The sequence below is a fragment of the Neodiprion lecontei genome, chromosome 1 (assembly GCF_021901455.1).
Source record: "Neodiprion lecontei isolate iyNeoLeco1 chromosome 1, iyNeoLeco1.1, whole genome shotgun sequence".
Classification (NCBI taxonomy): domain Eukaryota; kingdom Metazoa; phylum Arthropoda; class Insecta; order Hymenoptera; family Diprionidae; genus Neodiprion; species Neodiprion lecontei.
Window position 1 is genome coordinate 3,310,304 of NC_060260.1, and position 20,265 is coordinate 3,330,568.

The following is a 20,265-nucleotide window of genomic DNA, read 5'->3' on the forward strand; positions in this document are numbered from 1 at the left end:
TCGGTCTTTCCAGGAGCGGTCGGGTTTTTTTCACCGCCGAGGCCGAACCCGGAGTGAAAAAATGACGACTCTATGCCGTCTAGCAGATATTTTCGGCTCGCAACGGGGGTGGCGTCCGCTCGTCCGGCAGTCAGTCAGTCAGGCGGACGGATTCGGGGGGTGAAATAGAGTGGGAGTGGGGGGACTGGGAAGGGAGGAAATGAGCAAAATGGATAGAAGGCAGGCGGGGGTAGTTCGAGGGAGAGGAAGAATTATGATCCAAGCGGTGGTGAAAACGCAAAGGGACTGACTTCGAGCGCAGATAAAGAGGGGCAGGAGGAGGATGAGGATGAGGAGGAGAAGGAGAGAGTTCGGCACTCTCTCGCGCTTCGGTGTTTGCCGGTTGCCGGTGTGTAGTTGCAGCGTGGAGGAGGACGAGGACGGGAATAGAAGGAGGATGAGGAAGAGGATGAGGAGGAGGACTCGGGAAACGCCGGGGGTTTCGGGGGTTGGTTTCGGCGTACAGGGGTTGGGGTGGGGTGCGCTGACAGCTCGACGCGTTCGCTCCCTTCAATGCCGAACGGGAGGATACGCTCTCTCCTCTCTCTCCTCTCTCCGTTTCTCTCTTTCGGCGCGCATTCACACGGGCACAACGAGCCCCGACCCGCGGCCGTGTTCCCGCGCGCCCAACACCGGCACGCACATGGTCGCACACGCGTCCGAGTCCCGGCAGCATTCACGCATTGGCCCGAAATCGGCTCGAGTCGAAAGCATCGGCGGCAGTAGTGGTGGTGGTGGTGGTGGCGGTGGTCCCGCTGTCGGCATTAGTGTCGGCATCGTTGTGTGTTGTGCTATAGTGGAACCAGCGACGGCACAAGTGGTGGTGGTGTAGTGCCGCCGCTTCGTACGCGGCTCGTCATATTCTACCTAGCCTCGTCTCTGTTTGCACTCGCCGGGTCGGAATCTCCGACACAGTCGCGCGGGTTCGCTTTGCCCGAATCGAACCACCGGCGTCGGGACGGCGCGTTTGACACTTTTCCGCAAACCAGAAGCGGCCAGATTCCCCGGTTATTCTGGTTCAGCGATGCTGCCGGACCTCGGCTCGAGACGCCGACGAGAATCGCTGGTATTCAACCGTTACCCGCCCGTCAGATAATTGGCACTTGTGTGTGCCTATCAATTCAGCCACCGTGCAACCGCTTAGCCAGTATCCAGCCGACTGCCGACGACACGTTTCCAATACCTACGCGGAACCACGTGCGCACGTACGCCGGTTCCCCGGATAATTATACACGGACATTAGACGTCTACCGGTTTTCCAAAGTGATACAGTGTTGTCTCCGGCTGCGTGTCTCGTTTAAGTGCGATTGCACTAATTCTCCTTGTTTTATGCTGATTTTTTTTATGCCGTTTCACTCGCCGTTTTTTTTTTCACGTGTCTTACACACCTTCACGCGGATCTGTCGCCGCGTCGCATGCGGTAGTGCAGTTCAGTGCGGTTTTAGCGATAGTTTACGCGGCACTATTCGTCTCGCGCTCGTGTTCGAGTGTTTCTTTTCGTCCCACCCACACGCCCGCGCGCAAAAGCAGTGATAATATGAACGTGTTTGCGAATACTTTCTGGATTCACAACGGCAACTGCGTCATTATGGATACAAGGACGTCGTCGGTGTTGGGTATGTTTCCGATGACGGGTTATTATACATTCGTTACGTTATCGAGGTAATTCGTAAGCGTATATCGATGAACCGAAATTATTATTTACCCAAGTGAAACCAAAAGCAGTTATGATTATTTCATCGCCACGTGCGATTATCTCTCTCGATGTTTAACAGAGCACCCAACGATCCAGCGATACGGCGACGAAGCCGCCGTCTACCGAGATCTCGAGGGTTCGGGGTCTTTTTTTAAATTTCAAATTCGAAATACATCCACCCAGTTTTAATTGATGAACCTTTCAACCGCACTTCAACCGCACGTACTCTAGAAAACTCTAGAGACTGCTAATAAATTTTGATACATCTGTACGCGCGTGTCTGTGCGCATGTGTATCCATTGAACTATTTGTCAGCGTCGAGCAGGCAGCTAAGTAACTAAAACGATTGCGGAGGCGCGCTGGTATGTTTAATATCTCGACGTACACGAGAGCTGGGCTAACCCATATAACCAGCCACGTGGTGTTCCCGTGAATGATATGGATGGCGGATGCGATTAGAATGTAGAACCGTTTACGGTGGGCCTGGCTCTCCGCTGTCATTGGTCCTCGGAACGAGTTTCTGGACTCGCAGTGCAGCCCTAGGTGTGCGGCTAGGTTCGAAAGAGTAGCGATGGTCGCGAGGAATGTTTTATTATCCGGGTATGGACATTTCGTTTCACCGATCAATTTATAACCGACACCGTATAATTGAATGAACTTTCTTAAATAACAGTTTCCGGCTCTATATACGACACGGCAATTCCGGCCATTAGAATAATCGAAACGGCAATCGCTTAGTCATGCATCTGGGTCAGTCTTGTTCGCCCGAAGAAGAGGCGGAAGAAAAAGTATGAGAGAAAAACTGTTTAGATAAATATATTATTCACGACAGCGGTCCGCTTTTAACTCTACGAATTATATATTTCGGCTAGTCGACGACGAGGAATATTCTATTTCCGTTTCATCCGTGCCCGTGAAGCATCCCGCCTCCTGGGTGTCGTCGCCGCGTTTCTCGAGCCGGTTGCAGGTCGACCTCTCGGTATATCGAGACGTTTTCACCGAACAGCTGTTTCCTCGATAACTGATTCGACGGAAGAACGCGCCGCCGTCTGCCGCTATCTGCCAGTCTGGATCTCGAACGGGGAACTAGCGGGAATCGTTTTGGTCCAGTTCCACGATCCCGACTACCTGGAGGAAGAAGGACAACGGGTCGCTCCACTTCATTAGGGGCAGATAACAGAGACGTCTGGCATACTAATACGCCCTACACCCCCGGCCCTTCGTCTTCCGCGTGGATGAGGGGGATAACCTTCCGCAGCCCTGCAGCGGCTAACCTTCGCAGAACCTTGCCAACCCCTGGGGTCGACGTTGCGAGCCGCGAACGGTGCTGCCGGCGCTGCGGACGCTTCGTTGCGCTTCTGATTTACTGATCCTGCGCGGAGCGAGAAGGGCCGGGATCCTTCGGGGCGACAGGATGGACCCGGAACGCCCGGCTTACATGTACCGAATATTATTATCGCTGGAGGTCAAAGGTTACACGGTCTCTGCAGAATCAAGAGACCAAAAGCTGGATACCCGAGCTTTGCGTCCATCGGAAATTGCTCGCTTCGTTCAACGTTGATTGCTCGTTCTTTTCGCGAAATTCTTCCTCTTCAAATTGGCGAGAGCAAAAGGAGAGCCGGGACGAGGGTGCGGACGTTTACCCGTTCCAGCATCTCGGCGACGGCCATTCCTCAAGAAAGGATCTTTCGCCACCCCTTGTTTTGATCGGGGTTTCTTCTCACCCTCAACCCGCTACCGAGAACAGCCAGGAGTTTCCACCACCACCTACGATGGGACAGGGATTAGAGATAGGGTTTCTAACCGTAAACACATAAATTTCCTCTCACGTACACGCGGAACATCGTTGCTCACAGTGCCTGTGCGACACACGCGACACAAAGCTACTCAGTCGCGAGATGCGCGGTTTGGTTGGGCGGGGTGAAAATTGTCGGTGGCTTTTAACGAGACAATAGCTACTGACGCGATTCCACCAAACGAAATTCTTTTTATTCACCTACACGAGAGTTGTTCGCTCCGTATAATGCCGGGTAACGAGACATCCGGCCATTTACTTTGTAATTTCCGCCTCAAACTCGAGGCCACACTTGGAGAAATTTTCAGTTCCGCTTACCGCTCAGTCGTTAACTATTTTTATTTTTTAACACAATCGAAAAATATAGTTCTAGGTACAAAATGAAAATCGGTTTTCTAGCTGTTACCAGAAAGTCTGGCATCCGTTACTATTCTTTCTCATTACGATTGCTCTTACCATATTTTCTTGTAACCGTTGCGAAAATTTAATGCCTGTGCAACAATAAATTGACGTTAAAGTCTTATTTAACTAAAAAAGTAGAATAAACCTCCGAAAATTGATTTTGCGTTGCGATTACCAAAAAAGGATCGTCGATAGCGCAAAATGGTTAGGCGTACCTCGTTTTTCGTAATCCCAACAATATTCAAACATTTTACTTAACTATATCTGTTTTACTCAATTTTTCTGGTTACTATAACACATGAAACTCTTCTCAGTGCAGCAAATAAACTGCGGATCGACGACTGCACCATTCGTTGGCAATAATTTATACCCACCAAAGTTTGCGGCACACCCCTCGCGTCACGGTGTATCATTCACTCGCTCTGTCAATTTCGGATTCATCATCGGCGATATCGGGTTGTCCGTAACGCGTGGGGTGTTCGGAGGTCGGAAGATGAGGTATAGGCGTGCGTTACAACGATATTCTTAATGATTCGTGAGGTATTTTCCATCCCGATATATCACGCTAGATTCCCGCGTAGGTACAGCAATGGGGGGGAGCAGCCGGTGTATCCGGCTACCCTGTCTATACGCAACGCAACAAACGTGCGAGCTCTGAATGGACCAGCAGCTATTGTGGTTCGCCTAACCTGCACGGTTAGGAGAAATATTTATTGCCAATCCGATATATACCTTACATGGAAGAGCGCATGCCATTGTGCGAAATCGTTGTCAACCCTTCGCCACGTTCCTCTCTATCTATTCGACCTCTGAATTCTTCTCTAAACGAGAATAAACACTCTGCATACGGTGCTCCGTGAATTATTCTCGAAAAACCTCCAGGTAAAGAATAAGAACGATCGAATTCGATCCACCGAATAACGCGAGTGACTGATTTTTTTCTCATCCGCAATTCCTCGCGCTCGTTCTCCCTGCCCGGCTTTCATCGATCCGGAGATTTAATTAAGCGGGTATTTTCTCCGGAGAAGCTGCACGCCCTTAATGAAAGTTTCGGATATTAGCCACCCCCTCCTCCCCCTTCGGCGAAGTGGGTGTAGCGACGCGTCTATAGGTAATCTTGTTCGAAACTTCGAAACCGATGGCGAGACGACCGCCGGGGTGGCGTCTTCCTTTTGTTCACGGCCCTGCCATTTTCTTCCCCGTCATCCCTTTCCGCTGCCCCGTCTTCCTCTCCCGCACCGCTGCGGGAACGGACGTTGAGCGTCGCGACGCCTCCCTCCCCCCCCCCCCCCCTCTCCCCCATCCTCTGCCTCGTCCTCCTCCTCTTCCTCCCAGGCTTCGCTCCGCGCTCCGTGCTTCGGCCTTTGTGCTCTTGTCAACTTGTCAAACTACCCCTCCTGCCGACCAACCCGGGATCCAATACCCGGCCAACCCCTCGGCTCCTCTCCCGGACCTCCTATCCACCCGGATCCACCCGAACCGTCGCCTGGGAGCGACCGTGGCGAGCCTTCGTCGAGCCCTAGCTGCTGCTGCTGCTGCTGCTGCTGCAGAACCAGCTGCCACGGGGGATCACATTTTTTCATTAGGTACACTCCCCCGAAAGACTGCACTCGAACCACCGCCGTTCAGGCTACCCCGAAACAAATCTAAACTTCGTTTTTTTTTCCCCCCTTTCAACTCGAGAAACACTCGCTTGCACATTTTACCCTCGACAAATATACATGTGTATGCATATCGCTGCTTGATTTGTTTAAAGATGCTGTAACGCTGTAACAGTCGTTGGTAAATACGGTAATTCGGTCGGAGTGGAATCGTTGAAGAGACGTTCCTCTGTCCCAATTAAAAATTGTATCTTGAACAAATTTTTGTTTAAAAGAGTTCTTAAAACTGAGCGAAACCGATGGGGAAATTTGGTGGTGTAAGAATGGAGAAAAATTAACGTATATTCAATAGAGCGTTATTATCTTGTCAACGAGTATCGTGATTTATATAAATGAAATTTTCGGCGCTGCTGCATGCTTGTTTTTAGTGCCACATTTTTTGTCGGAATATGTTTTTGTGGACGTGAAGAGAGGAGAAGCGTGAGAGTTTGGACGGTTTGAAATTTTAAAGCTTGCTTGGCTGTATACAGCGAAGCTTTCACTACAGAAAGCCAGATGTATCGTGATCCAAAATTTTACGTCGGTTAATGAGAGTCACGCAGCGATTTGATATTCCTAGGATACGGGATTTCGTCATTCGATGAAGTATAATTTTACAAAAATTCCAATTAGTAGAAATTGTAGTTTTGGCGAAGGATGTACGCTCGTCGGTAGTTATTTAGCTGATTTGGTATTCCGTACGTTTGACATTGGACACATGCAGGTGTAGCGGAAAAAAAAAATTGAAAAAGTATACCCATAAAAATCGTAAAACAAGTTCTGCTGGTTTTTAATCAGATAAAATAAACATCGGCGGCCGAATATCCGGCAGAGGCTGATTCTCGACGATTGAATCGATCTTGCAACTCTGTTTCAACGGTAGATTCGTTAATTATTTCCCGTCATCAAACGACGACGATTAAAAAGTCCGGAGATGGTGAACCCATTTTATCTAAACCATGCAGGTCTCACACCTCGTCGTATCGTTCGCACGGTGAAATCGACGATATTACAAAATCGGTCCCGTTACAGCGCAAGGATCGCCACGTGCAGGACTAACCGCGGAAAAGATATCATCTCGATAAGAATCGTCATCCCGGCAGGATTCGTTATTACGCCAAGAGTCAAGTAACTTGGGACTCTTCGCCACCTGAGCCAGGTGTTGACAGATCCTGGCTTCTTACTAATTGCGTGACATAACTCAGGATAATATCGACTACGTGCTGCGTACCGATACGTACCAACACAAAACTAGCTTCCTAATTGCCTCGTTTCCACGGAGCCGAGTTACGTTCGTTTTCGGTGGTCCTATTTATCACTTTCCTCGTGGCTGGCTGTAAAATGTAGGTATATACACACGCGTAGGTACACCTTTGCATACGGGGGGCGGGAAAAACCGGCATCCTACTGGTTTCCCGGGTCGCGTTTAACCGATAAACATCACCGGACGATCTACGGCTCGTCCACCTTTCACCGTTTCTTTTACTCGTTCTTCTTCGCCCATCGCACGAGTCGAAGCCCGGAAGCTTGCGCGAGATTTGATTAATTCAATACGAGTGTTCATTCGTTTCTTTATTCGTTTCCTTGAATATCATCCCGAGTTCTGCTGCAGGTATGCTCACGGGGAAGGACACAGGTATGTACCTAAAGCCGGGCGCACAATGGGGAAAAATTTAATCAGTATCAAGGCGAAGCGACGAGGTGGTCCCCCAGGGCCGTAAACGTGTCGGCAATTTTAATTTAAGTTGATGTGTGCGACCGTAGCTCAGAATAAATCCGTCGGGTAATTATTTAAAAGTTATAGCGTTCCGGGATCGCTGGAATTTCTGGATGATGGGCCGTGTGGGTATATAATATACGTATGTGCACGCTGCAGCCGGGCAACAGACGAACGTGTAACATGCCCGTATCCCGGCACCGCGCTCAGATAGAAAGAGAGAGAGAGAGAGAATTTGCAGGCTTTCTGAACGAGCGAGTGGCTTCCACCCGGGTGATTTACGCGGTGACGTCAAAACTTTGCACTCTGGTGTCGCCCGGTCGAGAGCCGTGCGGGTCCCAACGCTTCAGGGATGTTCGCGCGAATTCCCTCCGTCGCCCTTCTTCGTCGCCGTTCTCCTCATCGTCGCGACCCTCGTCGTATGAAATTATTACAAGGACCGCTTTTATTCCTAGATGCGGGACAGCTCGTTTCACTCTCGTACCTACAGCTCCGAAAGTTTTCGGTGAAACGTTTCTTTAATTTCGAAGTCACCGCGCGCCGTAATATTACCGAGTTCGAGTTTCGGAGTGCCTGCAGCGATCCGGTGACCGCGATAGCCGGGAACCCGGTCCGGGGAAGGAATTTTTGGTAGACGAAAGAACATCACCTTGATGATACAGTAGAATCGCTTTGACTCAGGACTGACATCACGTGCGTCTTATACCGTCGTGGAAATTTCTCATTTTGTTTTATTGTTTTCTCTTCTTTTCTTTTTTTTTCTCTTAATGACAAGTATGAAAAAAAAAAATTGTACCACATGCGTTCGTGTTCGTTAGCCGAGCCGCCGCGGCCCAGGGTCGGTAGCGATTGAAGCTTGAACTTTGTCAGGAGACTCGCGCGGAGCCGCAAAAAGGAGGAGAAGAAAGAAGTGAACCATGGGACTTTTACGAGCCATTCCGGTTAAACCTGACAAGATTAAACTAGGTATCTAGTGACAATTCACCGCATTTTATGTCGGTTTTACTGACTTCCACTGACCTTCCTCGAGACCCGGGGATCTCTAGGGCCCAAAGTGAAAGCGACTCGTTTCCCCGGACTCGAAAACAAGGAGAAGATAGAAAAAATGTATATATCCGTGTACCCATACAGCGGCAAAAGTTTTACCCAAAAAATGTGAAAGTTAGGGATGAGCCTTCCACGAGGGTGCCCGTTCAAGGTGTTCGACCTCCCGCTGGGCGCGTTATGCAAACCTGCCAGACAACAAACGCTTTCGCTCTATTTTCTAATTCCCTCTTCCTTTTAGTTCCGTGATCTGACGCTACTGCTTCGGGAAAAACGACTTCGCTAAAAATTTTCCGGTCCGCGTGCCAGCCTGCGTTTTATTTATTTATTCTTTACTGTTATTATTTTTTATTATTATTTTTTGCGATAAACCGACTCGTCATTCTTCCTGCGGATGCGAAGGATTTTTCAACCCCGATATTCCCCTTTTCATCGCACCGATGTAACTCGTCCGTCCGAAACTTGGCGCGTGAGGCGCGGATTTAAAACGCGAGTGCCAAGCTCCCCTCAAAGCTACAGGAGTGCAGGTTGTAATCGATGACGTTTATCTTCCGCTCACCGCCGGCGGCCCTATCGACCCTCCCTCCCTCTCACCGGCGTTTTCCGTGTTTCCTGACCGGGGAGAGCCGCCTCGTTTCGCCGCTTTTCTGTTTATTAAATACAAGCTGCGCTTGAGATAATAGAAAATCGCCCGCCTTTGTCCACGGCCGAAATGATCAACGCGGTAATAATTTTCGGACGGTTTAACCAATCTCTGGCTACGTATACGGGACAGCGTGCGCGGACGTCGCTGTATATTATACGGGTACGAAAGCATCCGTAGATACGATCTAGCCTCCGTCGGGCGAGTTTGACCAAGCGAGCGATTCGCCGTTCGCAGATCGGGTCCGCGTCATTTTTACCTGAGAGATATGATAGTGCGAAATGTAGCAACAAACGTGACGCTGTGTAATGCGCGTGTTACATTTCGCTTCCTTTATCTCGGTGTTGATGCATATTTTTTTTTTTCGTTTGTTTTCCCGCTCGCTCTCCTCCTAAGCACGGATTATATGCAAATTCACAAGTGACCCTGAAATTTTCTTACTCAGCATCACCGTCGGACCGTAGAAAACATGTATACGAAATTCCGTAATTCCAATGTTAATGGAAACGCTGGACTTGACGCGTTCCACTCGAGGCAACCGGTTCTCTCTATCTTTATACACGTTCGTCAGCGTTATCGCAGCGGAATCGCCGGTCCGATCAACGTCGGGATTTATCACTCGAATCGCGCCATCCGCATCCTGATTCCACCGAGTCGTTGGTGGGTAAGCTCTCGAAAACTTTGGACACTCGAAAAGCTCGCACGATTTCCAATTCGAAATCACTGCAAGCGAAACGCGGAGCAAACGGCGGACAGCCTACCTCGGAGGTTGCGGTCCGGTATCTGCCAGCTGCGCAGTTTATCTCTGGGTCAGCTGACGATGGCGTAGCTGCCGAGGAGAATTACGAACGCGATTGCCACGCACGCACGCAACTTGCGCGCGACGCTGCTTTCGACCGTGCGTCCTTGCAAACTGGTTTCCTGGACTCGCGATTATGCTAATCGGCGAACACGCGCGTGCAGATAACTTTTCGAAAGCTCTTCTCGCTCGCCCGCTGCAGAAGCTCGGTATCGCGGTGATCTGTTCGGAGTTTGAGTTCGATTTCAAAACCGAGGGCAAAAAAGTTCCAAGCGTCATTGACGCAAGCTGCAGACGTCTTACAACGATTCCGTCGTTTTTTTTCGTCATATCAACTGCCAAATTCAATCAGACGCATCCTCTGGTTACGTAATGCGGAAAAATTTTGCTTTTGGTTGGTTTTGCCTGACGCACACCTATCCTCGGTCTGAATTATTCCTACCACCAAGACGCGGAGGATCTTAGAGATCCGTCAGTGTCATCGGCTCGTCTGCTCCTTCGCTTAGCATTTTTACGGCCCCTCGGCGGTTCTTCCCGAGTTGGCTCCTGAAGAACTGGCTCTTGAGGAGTTAGTTTATGACTGTTTTACGGCCGGCACGGGTCCCGGTCCGCCCCGGCCCATTACGAGTGCCATTTACGGCCCAATAGTCATCGGAGGCCCATCTGGCCGTTTATCTCCACGAGTCAACACGTCCTAAATCAATTCAATCGCAGTCCATCTTACCGCTGCTCTCGATATCCAGGCATACTATAACACCTACTCGGACTTGAGAGACTCGATACCGTTCGGGGTGGTTGGCTTTTTTTGTGGATCCCACACAGGAGGCACGCACCTCCGGCAGGATTTATGCCTATCGATTCGATTTACGTTGCAGCGCTCCTTAATCGAACGAACGATTCTTTCGCTCACTCCGTACCAGACTGCAGGCGCGACTCGGTGATGCTACGCTCGAATGTAATCGCGGCGAGATAGCCGGCGGAAGAATAGACGAGGAGACGAGACGAGAGGGAAACGGGGCTGAGCGTCAGAAGTAGCTAGAGAGAACAAAGGGACCGCTGGCGAGGCCATTTTGATAAATAGAGGCCATCGTAGCAGCGCGACGTCATCTTCTATATCCAGCGATGGCGTCACGTGGCGCTCCATGGCGCTCCACCCTGCTTTCAATCACCTTGGCCTCGAACCCACCCAGCTGTCAAGCTCGCTCCACCCCGTTTTTTCCACCACTTTCCGACGGATATCGCTATCGCCATCTCACGGCGAAACGGCCAACGTCTTAATCCCAGAAACGGTACGTCGGTTTATGAACCTTCCGACCGATGCCGCCACCCATGATCGCTTGTCTACCGGGTGTCCAAAAACTTACGGGGTCTCGATCAGCCGGTCCAAAAGTAAGTCGGACGCAACTTTCCGACGCAGATTGGCCGAGCTTTTTAAAAATTCGGCGCCAAAGCGCTGATCGAACGAACTAAGGGAGCAACAAAAGCGTCCTTTCGCGAGCTTGCAAGATAAGCCGATTTTACTGCAGGTACCCCGAGCAACTAAAATACAAAGACAATCGCCGCGTGGAATTGAGTTCGAATCGGACGCTGGGAGGAGGGACGATTTATGTGGACGGCCAGACGCCGGATGGACGGACGGAAGAACGGACCCGGGGGTGGACGTGCCCAGGTACGCGGGGCGGCGGAGGCGCGGAGCGCATAGAAGCGCTATCGGCGGCCATTCATCAATCCGGGGAATCAATACGCGGGAATTAATGAAAGCGCCGCGCGAACAGCGGGCGAACGCGCGGAATGTTAATCGCGATCCACCCCCGCCCTCCACCCCCCCCCCCCCCCCCCCCCCGACACCCGCGTGCCGCGTTCGAAATCCCGAGGGTCGTCCACTCCCAGCCACCCCCACGCCCACGTGTATATTCCATCGCACGCCGATCCTTCCAGCTTGAGTCGCTTCGCACATGTGTGCATAGCGAGGACCGCGAGGCGCGATACTTTTACACTCCTGTTTTTTAAACCCCCGCAGGGTTTCAGAAGACCGCGATATTCCTGCCGGCGATGAAACCATCGTCGTATGAAATTTATGCACATCTAGATCGGGTGTACGGATGTGTTATGTAACATATGCTCTCTAATCTCGGACAAGTCCCTCAAGGGTTTCGTACTATTAGTTGAAGTGGAATATCTTTGACTGCATTGAAATTAATTTTTGATTTTTTTTTTTATTTTTCAAAATTGTTAATGCCGCAATATCACGGAATGACATAATATGACTGCATTGACAAATGAAAGTATCAGAGAAATCCAGACGATAAGATTGAGATAAGAGTCGGTACCCTCGGATAAAGAAATCGTGCAATTTCTTACTGTAAAATATTTTTGCATTATAACTAAATAAATGTAACTCGTAATTAAAAAATTGCCAAGATATTGTTACACACACCCAGACAAGATTTGTTGAAGCAACTGAAGATAATTATTTTACTTGGCCAAATGTAACGATAATATATGGTGAAATTGTAAGTGCTTCTTTTTTCTTCTAATTGTTACAGAGGTGAAAAAATTATATTTTAAAAATCATACACTGGATTAATAATTTATGCATCGTCCGATGTAATCTCATTTACTCGACTGAATTGAAAACTACTTGAATGGCGAAACCATGTTTTCCCCTTGTCTACATACATATTTGATTAATCCAACGAATCCTTTCTCTCGTATCTCGAGAGAGAATTAACCAGGCGTGAAAATCAGATACACTGAATGAGCAACACTGCTCGGATAGCGCCTGCAAGTATGCAAGCTAAAATACATCTCGATTTTCCGGTTGCCTACCGAGCCCTTGGTCAGGATCTCGTCATCTGCACATATACGGTGTTCGTTATCCACTGTGGATATAGCAGCATTTGTCTGTACTATTACATGCGAGTCTATTGGCTTGAGGAATTTGTATGAATCACTTATTATTATCACATATATCAATTTACAAAACGTCATATTTTTTGTTTCGTCGGGAAAAAAAGAAAGGTAATTTTTTTTATTGTAAAACACAGACGGCGTAGCACCGTTATTTGAATTATTTATACTCCAGACGTGACCTGATGAATCCATATTCGCGGGCACTCAGCGTTCCGTTCGGCAACTTTTATTTTTACCCGTGCGAAAGAGTTTGTATTCACAATTTTCCTGGTCAGGACATGCGCGTATTATATTTTGAAAAATTTATTTCCAACCATATTGCATTGTATTCACAGCTTGTTATTATTCACTGTAGTTACTCCTCTAATCAAGTTCGTACCAAGATTAATCCGAGTTTGCAAATCTCAGTGATTAAATTATCCACTATAAGATTGACCGCTCACCTACGCAGTTCCAATTTAACGTGAAATGCGTCGTTGCATGCAAATTCTGTCCGCTGAAAAACTTCGTTCGCGCATATCAAAACAAAGAAACATTTTAGATGAATATTAATTAATCCGTACAGTGCAGCATCGTGTATTAACGCTGAAGATTGTACGGCAGTAGAGCTGACGTAAAAGTGCAAAGAAACCCACGAGACATGGCTCCGAACCAAGCTTGAGGCCAATTTGAAGGAAATTAAACGACTTTGATGACCGCAATGATTAACGTGGGCGAGATAGCGCAGCTGTTACTTTGTACAAATCTAACGCCGACAGTGTATCACAGTCGTAGTCAAAGCTTGCGAGAGTGTAACGACATGAAAGAAATCGGCCAACACGCGGCTGGCCATTAAAATCAACTCGTGAGATTTTTCTCCAAATTTAGCGATCGTTTTAGCCCGCCCACAACGACGCGACGCAGGGCTGGAAGTAGGACGGTTGCAGGCATAGACGAGGGCCGTCTGGGCGATGGCCGTCAGCGTGACGAGCACGTGTGCCCGTCGCCGTCTGTCACTGAAACAGACCTCGGTTCACCAGTCAAACTTTGGTAAAGTGAGCTTTTGCGCAATGGGAGCAAGCGGCCGCTGTTCGGTCTCCGTCATTCCGGCGAGATGTTTTCCCTTTGCCCGCTGATTGCCGGCTTTGTGCCCACGCGAGCGCGCTCCGGCTCGAAAGCCGCATTTGTATAATAATAGTTGAGTGCTGATTCCGATCTGATCAAAACCGCACGGAGTAAATATAGAATTTTTCTTCCCAACGTGTTACAGGTGCGGCGTAGCGTCGACAGCGGCGAGCAGCACGGAACAGGAAGGAGACATAACAACCGTCGCGTTGTCATCGGCGCCTCCCCGATCCATCGTCAAGAGAGTCCGACATCATCGGAATTATCTGCCTAATTATCACGGAGAGGACGAAGCTTCGCTATTATTTATCGCCCGGAAACGGTAGTAACGTGGTTCTAGTGCGGCCAAGAGTAGCATCTACGCCCCTCGGTAAGTCTCGGTGTGGTGGTGTGACCAAGTTTGTTGGTTTCTTTTGTTCTTTCATCCCCAATTTGGAATTGTTGAAAAATCTAATCCCCGCCCCACAACCGTGCCCCGAAACCCCCGGTGACGCCGGATAAAAAGTAAAAAGTGATATACGAAAAAGTGCGTGTGATTTTCTGGTATTGTTATATTTCTTCTTTTTTTTTTTCTTTTTTTTTTCAAAAAGAAAACTCGGTGCCGTATCGTCACCGTTCCGGATAAGTGCGAATGAAACCTGTACGAGTATATTAAAGAATACGAGAATCAGTGAAGTGTGCACGAAATCCGCATTGTAGAAAAGTAAAGTGGAATATCGAGTGAACGAAATAAGGAAACGGAGCCTTAGCGGTGATAGAGGCGCGGGTGAAAAGGTGTGGATTTGCGGTGATAGTGGTAGCATGAGTTCGTACTTTGCCAATCAGTTCGTTACTGACCTTCGCAATGGCGGGGTCGAGCACCCCCATCAGCACCAGCAGCACTACGGGGCTGCCGTACAGGTGCCCCAGCAGACCCAGGGAATGCAGCAGCAGCCTCAGCAGGCCGCCGACCCCTGCGACCCGAGCCTCCTCAGGCAGGGTGTTCCCGGTCACCACTACGGGGCGACGGCGGGACAGCAGGGCATGCCGTACCCCAGGTTTCCACCCTACGATCGAATGGACATTCGCAACGCAGCTTACTACCAGCAGCAGCAGGAGCACGCGGGGATGGACGGCATGGCCGGTTACAGGTCGTCGTCGCCGAGCTCGGCGATGGGTGGGCACATGGGGCACACGCCAACGCCGAACGGACATCCGTCGACGCCGATCGTCTACGCGAGCTGCAAGCTCCAGGCGGCCGCGGTCGACCACCAGGGTGGCGTCCTCGACGGACCCGACAGCCCCGACCCCCTTGTCGAGTCGCAAATGCACCATCAGATGCACCCCCAGCATCCCCACATGCAGGCGCAGCAACCTCCGATCCAGCAACATCAGCAGCACATGCAGCAGCAGCAGCACATGATGTACCAACAACAGCAGCAGGCCGCTCCTCAGCAGCAACAGGCCGCCATGCACCCCCAGCAGCAGCAGCAACCTCCCCCCCAGCATCAGGGCGTCGTCACGTCGCCCATCGGACAGCAGCAGCAAGGAGCACCGCAGGGCACCGCGGGTGCCAACCTTCCCAGTCCGCTCTATCCCTGGATGAGGAGTCAGTTTGGTAAGCGCGCGGATTCCACCTATACTAGATCGTATGCTTCCAGCTTAGAGATATTTCAGGGCTTAGGCTACTCGTCGCCGGAGTATTTCTTCGCCGAACGGAGATTCGCGGTTGCCGCAGCCCGAACGAGTTCTAGATCCACTTTGGACGTTTGAATCCACAGTGTCGCGTCGTCTCTTTTTCGAAAGTCTTGAACGCTCCGGTGAGCGTACGTTTTCTCGAAATTATTTCCAGGTAGCTTCGAGGTACTGACAATCGCTGCGGCGGGATACCTGCAGCCCGGTTCGAGAGAACTGCCCGGCCGTGCCGCAACCGTGCGTAAAACTAGACCAGATTGTATATCAACTGTTGCGAACAGATATTGCCGGCCCGAGAGCGCGCTGCATCGCCGCGGCACAATGCCTCCACTTTTCTAGACACGTCGCAGCGATCCGGGTTATTTATTACCCTGACCTTTTAGCCCGTCAGTTTCAACGCGCGCGGTTACCAGCCCCATAAAAGTCTTTTTCCTCGCTTACCGTTTCTAGAGTATACTCGCCTTACTTACATGCCTCTTCATACCAGAAGCTCGTGCACCTAGACTGCAAGATTCTTGTCCATCCAGTTTTATGCCATCGCTCAGCGGCCTGTGCTTTGACTATCGAGTTACCGAAACCTCGCGCGATTTCTCCTCATCAAAATCACTCTTTTTTCTCCATCTCTCCGACGTCGAATTCCGCCAACAGACGCAGGCGTTGATTTTTGGGAGGTTCGGAGACTTCCAAGGATGCGTTTTGGAAACCGGGCTACTGCGGAGAAAACTATAGCGACTCAAGACCCGAAAGAGCGCGCAACAAGGGGAGGATTTATGACGGTTTTAACGAAGTGATAATAGCCCCGGTCGTAACTTACGTCTGGGTCGGTATACCGCCCTTTGAGGCGGCCAGGTATCGGATGCTTAACTGTACAGGTTGTAGGGCGTCCGGACCCCCGCTGAGTTTGCTCTTATTTCGTCACCATCCTTGGACCCCCTATGGCCCAGCATATTGCCCAACTCCTGAGAAATATACCTCGAGGTATTACCTAACCTCGGTTCTCAATCCGCACGAAGGTCGGTCCGTAGGTGCCTAGTTGCGCGAGTATGACGTTCGGCTCAGTCGTAAGTCACCGGGCTTTGCCATAACGCGTTTCATTCGCTCTCCGCGAAACTCCTCGTGATTTCTCGCCTCTTGCGAATTTTTTTTCGTTCCGTGATAACGTACACGATGGATTTTTCCAAGAGGAGAAATAATAACGAGCTTAAGAGACATCGAATTCGCGGAATGCGGAAAATAATTAGTGCAATCGAGACCTCGAGCTTAGGCCAGTGAGAGTAGAGAAGAGGGTCGCTTGAACTGATAGTGGAACGTTTTCGACCCACCGAATGACCTTCCGCGATAAGATCCAGGCTCTCGGTAAGTCTTCCACGAGTTCCCTGTGTTTTTGAAATTTCATTCGAAGCATACCTTGCGCGGGTACCGTCTCTTCTCGGCGAGGTAGGGTAACCTCGCCGCGTGATTGGCCGATAAGCAGGCCTACCGTTCCTCATGTATGACGACGCGAATGCAACGACGGCAGGAAGAGAGGGTCTCCGAGCTTTCTCACAGATGTCGGCACATGGACCCAGCTTGGCTTCATCTCGCACGCTGTTTTTCCCCCTTTTTCAACCCGTTTCATGTCCGACTCGAATTACCGTCACCTTTTGTAAAAAGTATGTAGCAGCTTGTTCGCTATTTGTAACAAATTAAAATCCCGAGCCTCCCGTCGAGCTTATAAATAAATCGATGAATTATGCATCGTCCCTTCGTTCCGCTGCAGATTCAATGCGATCTAGGTATATAATCCTGCGCATTCATAAAAACACATTCGAAAAAACCGTAAGAATTTCGTTGCCTTCCTATCCGTTTGCCTCGGAAAAAAGTTTAGGTAAGAAAAAGGTACGTGACGTCTGGAGATTGATCGCGGAATTCTCCAGGCGTCCGATGCCACGTATGGCTGAGGTAATTTCCGCAGAATTTACTCGGAAATAATTTTCTTTGAAGGAAAAAATTTTTTGAAAATTTCTTTCATATCCTCGCCACGACTTCCGGGGATGGATGAAACCGTGTACCGTTTCTGTTTGTGATATGCTGTCCGCGGGCACTCGTGACGAATACATCGCTACGTTCCTTTTTGTGAACGAACGGACCTCATGTTTTACGAGCTCGCATCCATTAGCCTGTCTAAGCCGCAAATTGAAACGGTAAAATACAATATTAGACGCGATATGTCAAGAGAAGAGAGGCCGCGGTATCGTTTGTATTCGAGTTTTGAACGTACGAAGAATCCCGGTAAACTTCCGCCGACACGAAGGAGACCTCGATTTCCTTTGTCTTCAAAGATACGTTGTGTCGGCTGTCGGAAATTATGACAGGAAACTTCCGCTCTGCTTTATGAAGATCTGAAACAACGATCGCGGCGATTCTTTTCATAGGATCAATCCAAATCTCATCATCCTCCGGTAGCCAACCTGAAAAGGTGACGTTGATTTTACTCGACCGGTTCCTTTCTTCCAGGCGAGCCTCCGTTACCTCTGCAAAAGTGTAGAAAGAAAGGGCGAAAGATATTGTTGACACAAGGTCCAAGGGACGATTTATGATTTGATATCCCCTCATGAATATTTTATAACCCGGTCACGTTATTCATGTGTAGATCGGCGGCGGCGGGTACGCGCGGGGTAATTCGTTTATTTCTGATTCAGTGCTCGGTAAGAAAGCTCTGCTAGTGCGACGGGTGACGTGACAAAAACATTTCGCACGCGCGGTCCGATCGTCCTGGCCGCTTGCGCTGAATTCGTTGGACTTTGCTGACGACGGTGAACCGCAAGCGGCAGTGATTTACTCGCCAGTGTACCGGAGGCGCACATTTTTCTCATCGGTAGGTACCCGTCTCCTCCTCTCGTCCGAAAATAAGAAACAGAAGAAGAAGAAGAAGAAGGAGAAAATCCGTCATGGATGTTCTCGTTAATAGGAGTTTTCTTTTAATTATAATTTGGTCGGCATTTCTCGTCGGTTGAACCGGAACGATGGTGGCGGCTTTGGAATTCAAAAGGGGGCTGGAGCATGGGAGGAGGGAACGGAGCGAAGAAAATGAAGCTAGTCCCGAGGAGGAGAGCTAGGCGTTTGGGTAACAGGCGAGGGGGGAGTAGCCGAGGGATGACGATGACGGATGATCCTACGGGAAGACGCGCGGCTAGGCTCTCGTCGGTTTCGTGCGCGGCGGCCATGCCGCATATAGTATCAGCCGCAGGACCCGTGACGCGGCTAGCCGAGTCGGGAAGACGAAGACGACGCCTGCACGAGTTTCGGGGTGAGATTAGACGGCTGGCCCACGACTCGGCGGAGCCGCTTTTCGCTCATTATCTCAAAACGCCGCGGCACCGCTCCGGGGTCTAGCCGGAGTCTGTCTGCGGGATCCCGGCGTCCGTCTGTCCGCCGTGCTGCAGACGTTCGGGGCAAAAACGCGAGGCTCCCCTCTCGCCTCACCGCGGCCCCCTTTAACCCCTTTGAATACGTTATCCCCCGGGCCCGCGGCCAGGCGGGGCAGTATAATTCCCTTTTTGTTGTGACGCGGGGTTGCTTGGCAATCCCCCTCCGTCTACGCGTTGGTACACCTCGCCGCGATTTAACGGTCGGGGAGAATTTTCTTGCTCTCTTTCTCTCTCTCTCTCTCTCTTCCTTTCCCTTTCTCTTTGCTTTTTTTTCTCTCCAAACTCACAGCTTCCGGGCATACGATTCAATGTACGGATTCGACGCCGAGAGGCGCTTTATTCCGTTGCGTTCCAAACTCGTTAGGTACAGAAGCGGACGCGACAATCGCCGATAGTCGGTCTTCGGTCTGCTCCATAATTACCACCCCCTACGATCCTGATAGTCAAACGTCACGACCTGTTGACCACTCCTTGAACTTGCACGGTAATTCGTAATTAGGGGGTTATTTTTGCTTTACAGAAATGCTTATGATTGCGCATGGGAATTCGTAGGACGGTTCTTGATCGCATTAAATTCACTTACGTATCCACACGAGCTGCGAAAGTTCGCTCAACAATTCTTGGGCACTTTAAGATTTATTCGGAGGATATTAGGTGGGGCGAAAGCGGTCGTAAGCTGCGAGGCGACGGTGGAAGCTTGCAGGCTTTCGCGCATGAATAGTTGGTCCCGGTCTTGAATTGTCGTCTCGCTTCTTTTGCCGCACTTCCGAACGAGTCGAGGTCCCGGTCCAAGGTTCGAGCTGTGAGTTGGGTTTGGTGTTGAACCAAACGAAGTTGAAATCGTGGTTAGACAAGTCGCGGATACCCGAGAATGAGAAAAGCCGTTCCATCTTAGAACCGAGATAACGTCGGAGATCGAGTTCTAGTATCTAATCGCAAAGGTCGGGCGCCGATTCCCAAGCCCGCGTATATGCAAGACTGGTTTAATTGGACCCAGAGTCTGGTGCGGACCGCGCCTTATTAGCGGGTTACAACATCCGGCTAGCTGTTAATCTGAAAAGTCCTGGCGTGTCCTGCGGCGGCTCGAAAGACCAGTTGGGTCCGGTGCAGCAGGTTCGGCGCGGCAGCGCCAGAAGATATCGGGGGGGCGAGGGGCGAGAGGAGCGACGAGCGTACCCTGGCCTATAATAAGCAAGGGGGCCCGGTCGGTCCGGTGTCGGTATCACGGACGAAGCCCCGGCCGTGTGGACGGAACGCACACGCACCGAGTTGCGGGATGTTGCGCTGGTTCGGTTCACGCTGCGCGAGCTCGAGCGAAGGCAGCAGCTCCAAGGCAGACCCATAAATCTCGCGGGCATACTCCGAGGGACATTTGATCCTTGCGTAACC

The 20,265-nt window shown here is 50.3% G+C and overlaps 1 protein-coding gene across 1 annotated transcript in view; it reads left to right on the top strand.

Moving 5' to 3' along the window:
• The window catches only part of LOC107216762 (homeotic protein antennapedia), a 63,503-nt gene that overhangs the window by 35,954 nt on the left and 7,284 nt on the right, over window positions 1-20,265 (top strand). The window contains exons 3-4 of the mRNA XM_015654048.2: window positions 13,938-14,162; window positions 14,383-15,389. Coding sequence (XP_015509534.1) covers window positions 14,594-15,389 — 796 coding nt within the window. The 5' untranslated portion in view covers window positions 13,938-14,162; window positions 14,383-14,593. The remainder of the gene's footprint in view (window positions 1-13,937; window positions 14,163-14,382; window positions 15,390-20,265) is intronic.